The 9,600-nt window shown below is 41.9% G+C and overlaps 1 protein-coding gene across 1 annotated transcript; it reads left to right on the forward strand.

The window, feature by feature from the left end:
• Window positions 1–2,051: 2,051 nt before the first annotated feature.
• LOC140126061 (E3 ubiquitin/ISG15 ligase TRIM25-like) lies at window positions 2,052–4,757 on the forward strand. The gene has a single exon (XM_072145130.1). It carries the CDS (start codon window positions 2,199–2,201, stop codon window positions 3,591–3,593), a length of 1,395 nt encoding a protein of 464 aa, XP_072001231.1. The 5' UTR covers window positions 2,052–2,198; the 3' UTR covers window positions 3,594–4,757.
• The last annotated feature ends 4,843 nt before the right edge of the window (window positions 4,758–9,600 follow it).

A 9,600-nucleotide genomic window follows, 5' to 3' on the forward strand; every position in this document is an offset into this window, starting at 1 on the left:
GACCATTGTTGCTTTGAGTCTAACATAAGGGACTACTCAGTCAAATTGTGTTGAGAAAGGAGTCTTCGAAGAGAAAGGATATCCTAATGCACGGACTGTGTGACTCCACGGACATTGGTCTGTGTGACTCTAGTAACCACCGAGTTTGATGCCTCTAAGGCTATTGTAACCATCAATACTGTTGCCATAATGTTGGGGAGACACTGGCCTACTACTAAAAACACTCATGAGATTGATCCCCTAACTTTCTCTAAGAGACAACTCATTTTTTGGTGAGCCTCTCTGAAGTTCTTGAAGAGTTGACAAGTTTGACCACCATCAGGAACTGGTCAAACAGGACACAGCTACAAATGTTTTGATTTGATGACCACCGGTGCCAAGGTTTCTCAGTAGAACTGCATCTCTTGAGGTGACTAAATGGTATCTAAAGTGGGGTCTCCATAATTATGGGGAATTTAGTCCTTCATAAAGTGAATGTCGGAATGAATCCATTGCCTTACGTGAAAAAAACCTCACTCTTCAATCCACGAGGCGTTGAGCTGAGACCATCTCAACGTCCAGGACAGCAATTATCCTGCGCCTTTAATTATTCATTTTAATTAAATTTCCATTTTTGAACCCAGCATGGGGCGTTGGAGCAGTGGAGCAAGCACAAGACGTACGAGCGATCTCACATACCGCTACAATTATCTTGCAACCTCAGCTCTCAGCGCAGATTTTATTAACCTCTATTATCCCTCAAGCAAGACAGGTGGGATTGTTTATTAAAAAAATGCAAACCAATTAATAGGAGGGCGCTGTAAGATATATTTGTATTTCAAGTTTTGACTGAGATCAAATTTAAAGGGATTTTCCAACAATAAGGTGCCGGATATGGGACCAGCTGACCAGCTGGGGGTCACTTGGTTTATGTCACCAGAGTCTGTTGTAACTTCAATCATAGTAACAGAAGCCACTGCCTGTAAAATCTCCCGCCAGTCAGTCATGTTGACGGAACCCTCCAACTACCACACTCAAATCTCCGGTTTCCTCTCTCATATCTCCATGGCAGCCAATCCCAGCAGAGGAACCCTCCTACTTCCTGTCTCATGGCTCTCTGGCAGCCAATCCCAGCAACAGAACCCTCCTACTTCCTGTCTCAGGGCTCTCTGGCAGCCAATCCCAGCAACAGAACCCTACTACTTCCTGTCTCAGGGCTCTCTGGCAGCCAATCCCAGCAACAGAACCCTACTACTTCCTGTCTCAGGGCTCTCTGGCAGCCAATCCCAGCAACAGAACCCTACTACTTCCTGTCTCAGGGCTCTCTGGTAGCCAATCCCAGCAACAGAACCCTACTACTTCCTGTCTCAGGGCTCTCTGGCAGCCAATCCCAGCAGCAGAACCCTACTACTTCCTGTCTCAGGGCTCTCTGGTAGCCAATCCCAGCAACAGAACCCTACTACTTCCTGTCTCAGGGCTCTCTGGCAGCCAATCCCAGCAACAGAACCCTACTACTTCCTGTCTCAGGGCTCTCTGGCAGCCAATCCCAGCAACATAACCCTCAGGTGACCTCCCTGACACTCCTCACACTCCTTTACTCGGATATTAGTAAAGGCCAATGAATGACAATACCATCTCTGAGGTCTAGCTGGTCTCCTAAAGGTCAATCATGGAAAACTCCAGATGTTTACCCTCTTCTCACAAAGACATTGTTGACAGACTCTAGACCTGTAAAACATCAAAACCTGACGCCATTGACCAAATATTTGCCCGTCATGAATGTTTTAGTAAGGCAGTGGATATCGGATTTATTCATGCTTTTAAGACTGAACAATTCCTTTAAGAGGTTTTTTTTTTACAAAACATCTTGAATCTAAATAAGTAATAAAATTTATAGATAACCAACTATGATACATGGATACTATGGTTGAGGAACGTAGTTGTTTTCATGGGCGGCTGGAGGCTGGAGGATTTTCTCAGGAAGTTCAATTTAAGGTGGAGGAGGGGAGGGCTGCAAAGTTTTGCCTGCTTCCTCTGTGTAAACAGCTTTAACAACATTATATGACGCACATATTTACCCACAAAGCATTCCTGTGCCTCCGTCACAGAGACCGGCCCCTTCTAGCCCAGACCTGAAGCTGTCACAGTTGACTTAATACAAGTCCAGCCAAAGATATTTAAGAAGGAAAACTTTGTGTCCTCCTAAACCTCTTCCAGCCATGGCGTCCGCCGAAGTGAGGGACGAGCTAGACTGCTCCATCTGCCTGAACATTTTTACAGATCCCGTCACCCTGAGATGTGGACACAGCTTCTGCCAGATCTGTATTGCTCAAATGATGGACACTCAAGACGGATTAGGAAACTATTCCTGTCCTGAATGTAGAGACAAGTTTCGCGAGAGGCCGGCACTGATGAGGAACATAACTCTGTGTAAGATCGTGAGGAATTTCCTACATACAGAGCCTTGTAAGGAGGCCACCAAGATCTTCTGCACTTACTGTGAGGACTCTCCTGTACCTGCTGTGAAGTCCTGTCTACATTGTGAAGCTTCTCTGTGTGAGAACCACTTGAGAGTTCACAGTGAGGATGCAGAACACGTCTTATCTGACCCAAGTACTTCTCTAAGGAAAAGAAAATGTTCTGTCCATAAGAAGATCCTGGAATATTACTGCACAGAAGATGACACCTGCATTTGTATGTCTTGTAGTTTGGTGGGAGAACATCGAGGACACCGGGTGGAGAACCTCTACGAGGTCTCGGAGAAGAAGAAGGAGAAATTGAGGAGTGTTCTTCGGAGAATGACCTCAGAGATCCAGCAGGTGGAATTAAAAAAGTACGAGTTATCTCGTAAGATGAGACATCTTGAGGAGCTGTGTAGCATGTCTGACCCGGTGGCTGTCTTGGAGGATCCTGACACGTGTGACTTGTATGATCCTGAGGAGCAAGGATGTGATGAGAACCTGATCAGTCATGATAAAGCCAAGAATCTAAATCCAGCTGTAATCTCTGGGACATTCCATGCTGAACTTTTGCCATTTTTGTTTTCCAAAAAAGTGGATAATAAGATCAAAAATGAGACCTACCCTCAAGCTCCTGCAGAGATAATACTGGATGTAACCACAGCTTCTAATGATATCCACATATCTAATGACCGGAGGACTGCCTACCGGACCTTTACGGAGCAGAATTGGACTGAAGGCCCAGAGAGGTTTGATTATTATCAAGTTTTAAGTACCAAGAAGTTTTCCACCGGACGACATTACTGGGATGTGGACATCAGTGGTTCGTGGGTATGGATGGTGGGGATGTGTTACCCCAGTATAGGACGGAGGGGGACTCAGTCCATCATTGGAGGCAATAACAAGTCGTGGGGTCTGCATGGATACAGGGGTAATAGTAGGCACGCGGTGCGGCACAATGGGAAGGTGATCCACTTACCTCAGATGATCTCCAGTGCTGGAGTAAGGATCTGTCTGGACTACGAGGCCGGGCAACTGTCCTTTTATGAGCTGTGTGACCCCATAAGACACATATACACCTTCATTGCCACCTTCACCGAGCCCCTTCATGCTGTGTTATGTGTATGTAACGGTTCTGTAAGGATATTAGGTTAAATGAAAGACTCTGAGGCCTGGAAATAAGATGTCCCAAGAGTTATGGTATGGCCACCGAACCGGCCAATGGGAATTTCTCCTTATAGGAGCAAATGTTGAAAGATATTGGGGGTCATTTACTTACCCGGTCCAGTCGCGATCCAGCTGCGGATTCTCCGACGCTGATTCGGGTTCTGCCAGGATTCACTAAATCGTCCGTGCGCCGATATCCACTAGGTGTCGAAGCTGCACTAGGTCCGCTGGAGTTCGCCAAGGTTCACCAGTCTATCCTTGGTGCAGGTAAGCGCTTGTCAAGCGACACTTTTTTTTTTTTTTTAATTATGCAGCTTTTCCGAATCCGTCAGGTTTTCTGGCGGCCATGCCCCCTGATTTCCATTGCATGCAACCCGGTGGCGATGCGCCACAATCTGATCGTGTGCGCCAGAATCCCGGCGGAATTCGGCGCAAATCGGAAATTGTCGGGATGCCCGACGGAATCGTGCGATTCGGGCCCTTAGTAAATGACCCCCATTGTGTATGATGGACTTGTGTACTTAGTGGATGAAGTAACTGTGACCAAAAAGTATAAAAGGATGTTCTATGCTTGAAATAGAATATAATCAGTACAAATTATTGCTGTGTATGGTCATAATCTTAAAGGGGATGTTCACGTTAGACATTTACTTTTACCATTGCCTATAACCTGATCACTGGTTGCACTTCAGTTCTGACCAGAAACAATCAGCTCTAATCTCTATGATAAGTTAAAGTGCTAACTTTCGTAACAGTGCCACCCCTGGTGGACTAAGGAATTACAATCTCAATCTCACATCAATAGTTTGCTTCAAAGTACATATGTACATAAATGCTAGAGATGATATCTGTAGCTGTGACGGGTCATAGTGGCGATATGTAGAGATGCCTCTTCTATTAACTCTTAACTTCCTAAATGGGCATATATAAAATAGTCTTCCTAAACTCGGCATCCCCATTAATGATTGTCTGTCTATGTTCTGCTCCCTGCATTGTATAGTTATAATATCATTGGAAGGCGTCCATGCATTGCTCCCCCGCTCTGTATGTCTTGGCTTTGTATTACGTAGATATATATATTACACTATGGTGTATCTTGGCTTACAGCAAAATGTCATCTAGAATTTATTGGGGAATTCCCGAAAGAGAGAATTAGAATAAATAGTAAATTATTTTCAAAAGTTTTGACAAAATTAATAAAAATTAAGTCATTAAATTTCTCCTATTCCTGACATTGCCGTGTACAAATAATACTGGCCACGAGGAGCAAACCTGCTGATATGTGACTGATATAGAACCAGAAATAACTCAAAGCAAGTTCAGAGGGAAAATCCCATGATTTCTGATAAGAAATGCAATAAACAGGAAATTATATTAAAATAAATGGATTTTATTTTGACTATTACTGACATCAAGTCTCAAGAAAGTTAAGATTCTGGTTTCACTCAAGGGGAATATATAATATATATATATTGTATATATAATACCGCCCACTATATCATTATATACAGGAGATCCCCAGGTTATACCGGCTGTACATATATCATTATATACAGGAGATCCCCAGGTTATACCGGCTGTACATATATCATTATATACAGGAGATCCCCAGGTTATACCAGCTGTACATATATCATTATATACAGGAGATCCCCAGGTTATACCGGCTGTACATATATCATTATATACAGGAGATCCCCAGGTTATACCGGCTGTTCATATATCATTATATACAGGAGATCCCCAGGTTATACCGGCTGTACATATATCATTATATACAGGAGATCCCCAGGTTATACCGGCTGTACTTATATCATTATATACAGGAGATCCGCAGGTTATACCGGCTGTACATATATCATTATATACAGGAGATCCCCAGGTTATACCGGCTGTACATGTATCATTATATACAGGAGATCCCCAGGTTATACCGGCTGTACATATATCATTATATACAGGAGATCCCCAGGTTATACCGGCTGTACATATATCATTATATACAGGAGCTCCCCAGGTTATACCGGCTGTACATATATCATTATATACAGGAGATCCCCAGGTTATACCGGCTGTACATATATCATTATATACAGGAGACCCCAGGTTATACCAGCTGTACATATATCACTATATACAGGAGATCCCCAGGTTATACCAGCTGTACATATATCATTATATACAGGAGATCCCCAGGTTATACCAGCTGTACATATATCATTATATACAGGAGATCCCCAGGTTATACCAGCTGTACATATATCATTATATACAGGAGATCCCCAGGTTATACCAGCTGTACATATATCATTATATACAGGAGATCCCCAGGTTATACCGGCTGTACATATATCATTATATACAGGAGATCCCCAGGTTATACCGGCTGTACATATATCATTATATACAGGAGATCCCCAGGTTATACCGGCTGTTCATATATCATTATATACAAGAGATCCCCAGGTTATACCGGCTGTGCATATATCATTATATACAGGAGATCCCCAGGTTATACCGGCTGTACATATATCATTATATACAGGAGATCCCCAGGTTATACCGGCTGTACATATATCATTATATACAGGAGATCCCCAGGTTATACCGGCTGTACATATATCATTATATACAGGAGATCCCCAGGTTATACCAGCTGTATATATATCATTATATACAGGAGATCCCCAGGTTATACCGGCTGTACATATATCATTATATACAGGAGATCCCCAGGTTATACCAGCTGTACATATATCATTATATACAGGAGATCCCCAGGTTATACCGGCTGTACATATATCATTATATACAGGAGATCCCCAGGTTATACCGGCTGTACATATATCATTATATACAGGAGATCCCCAGGTTATACCGGCTGTACATATATCATTATATACAGGAGATCCCCAGGTTATACCGGCTGTACATATATCACTATATACAGGAGATCCCCAGGTTATACCGGCTGTACATATATCATTATATACAGGAGATCCCCAGGTTATACCAGCTGTATATATATCATTATATACAGGAGATCCCCAGGTTATACCGGCTGTACATATATCATTATATACAGGAGATCCCCAGGTTATACCAGCTGTACATATATCATTATATACAGGAGATCCCCAGGTTATACCGGCTGTACATATATCATTATATACAGGAGATCCCCAGGTTATACCGGCTGTACATATATCACTATATACAGGAGATCCCCAGGTTATACCGGCTGTACATATATCACTATATACAGGAGATCCCCAGGTTATACCGGCTGTACATATATCATTATATACAGGAGATCCCCAGGTTATACCGGCTGTACATATATCATTATATACAGGAGATGCCCAGGTTATACCGGCTGTACATATATCATTATATACAGGAGATCCCCAGGTTATACCGGCTGTACATATATCATTATATACAGGAGATCCCCAGGTTATACCGGCTGTACATATATCATTATATACAGGAGATCCCCAGGTTATACCGGCTGTACATATATCATTATATACAGGAGATCCCCAGGTTATAGCGGCTGTACATATATCATTATATACAGGAGATCCCCAGGTTATACCGGCTGTACATATATCATTATATACAGGAGATCCCCAGGTTATACCAGCTGTACATATATCATTATATACAGGAGATCCCCAGGTTATACGGGCTGTACATATATCATTATATACAGGAGGTCCCCAGGTTATACCGGCTGTACATATATCATTATATACAGGAGATCCCCAGGTTATACCGGCTGTACATATATCATTATGTACAGGATATCCCCAGGTTATACCGGCTGTACATATATCATTATATACAGGAGATCCCCAGGTTATACCGGCTGTACACATATCACTATATACAGGAGATCCCCAGGTTATACCGGCTGTACATATATCATTATATACAGGGGATCCCCAGGTTATAGCGGCTGTACATATATCATTATATACAGGAGATCCGCAGGTTATACCGGCTGTACATATATAACTATGTAGAGGAGATCCCCAGGTTATACCAGCTGTACATATATCATTATATACAGGAGATCCCCAGGTTATACCGGCTGTACATATATCATTATATACAGGAGATCCCCAGGTTATACCGGCTGTACATATATCATTATATACAGGAGATCCCCAGGTTATACCGGCTGTACATATATCATTATATACAGGAGATCCCCAGGTTATACCGGCTGTACATATATCATTATATACAGGAGATGCCCAGGTTATAGCAGCTGTACATATATCATTATATACAGGAGATCCCCAGGTTATACTAGCTGTACATATATCATTATATACAGGAGATTCCCAGGTTATACCAGCTGTACATATATCATTATATACAGGAGATCCCCAGGTTATACCGGCTGTACATATATCACTATATACAGGAGATCCCCAGGTTATACCAGCTGTACATATATCATTATATACAGGAGATCCCCAGGTTATACCAGCTGTACATATATCATTATATACAGGAGATCCCCAGGTTATACCGGCTGTACATATATCATTATATACAGGAGATCCCCAGGTTATACCAGCTGTACATATATCATTATATACAGGAGATCCCCAGGTTATACCAGCTGTATATATATCATTATATACAGGAGATCCCCAGGTTATACCGGCTGTACATATATCATTATATACAGGAGATCCCCAGGTTATACCAGCTGTATATATATCATTATATACAGGAGATCCCCAGGTTATACCGGCTGTACATATATCATTATATACAGGAGATCCCCAGGTTATACCGGCTGTACATATATCATTATATACAGGAGATCCCCAGGTTATACCAGCTGTACATATATCATTATATACAGGAGATCCCCAGGTTATACCGGCTGTACATATATCATTATATACAGGAGATCCCCAGGTTATACCGGCTGTACATATATCATTATATACAGGAGATCCCCAGGTTATACCAGCTGTACATATATCATTATATACAGGAGATGCCCAGGTTATACCAGCTGTACATATATCATTATATACAGGAGATCCCCAGGTTATACCGGCTGTACATATATCATTATATACAGGAGATCCCCAGGTTATACCAGCTGTACATATATCATTATATACAGGAGATCCCCAGGTTATACCGGCTGTACATATATCATTATATACAGGAGATCCCCAGGTTATACCAGCTGTACATATATCATTATATACAGGAGATCCCCAGGTTATACCGGCTGTACATATATCATTATATACAGGAGATCCCCAGGTTATACCGGCTGTACATATATCATTATATACAGGAGATCCCCAGGTTATAGTGGTGTGATGAGCTTTGCTGTGACTTGTGGTTCTTCGCTCCTGGGGCTCATTGTCTTCTGTAATATTGATAATCATCTTCTTTTCTACTATAATGGCAAAAAAAAAATCCCTAAAACCTAATTTTCAAAACAAATTATTCTCTCGGTGCAGCTCTCGGTGTGACTGTAATTGTTCTTGAAGGGGGGCTCTTAGCTCTTGCCGTGGGCAGCGGTTATTTCGAGACACTTATCCAGATGAAGGAAGAAGAGGCGGAGGAGTTTTTCCTATTTTGCTCCTATGTTGATAATAAATCACAGGAAAAGTGAAAAAAAAACAAACTTCAAAGTGTCGAAGAATCCCCCCCCCCTGATGACAAGATAACACCATTATACCGGAGAATTAGTCATGAATACTGCCCTATTATACCGCCATACAGTGCCCAAATAATACCGCCATGTATCACACAACTTATATAGCCCAATAGTGTCTAATTATATACGTAATATATAATATAGCGGTATAGTGTCCAAAAAATACCATCATAACACGTTCAGCTACTATATATAGAGCCTAAATAATTCTGTCATAATATGTTCAGCTGCTATAAAGAGCCTAAATTATACCGTCATAACATGTTCAGCTACTATAAAGAGCCTAAATAA

Source organism: Engystomops pustulosus, chromosome 4, assembly GCF_040894005.1.
Source record: "Engystomops pustulosus chromosome 4, aEngPut4.maternal, whole genome shotgun sequence".
NCBI classification, from domain to species: domain Eukaryota; kingdom Metazoa; phylum Chordata; class Amphibia; order Anura; family Leptodactylidae; genus Engystomops; species Engystomops pustulosus.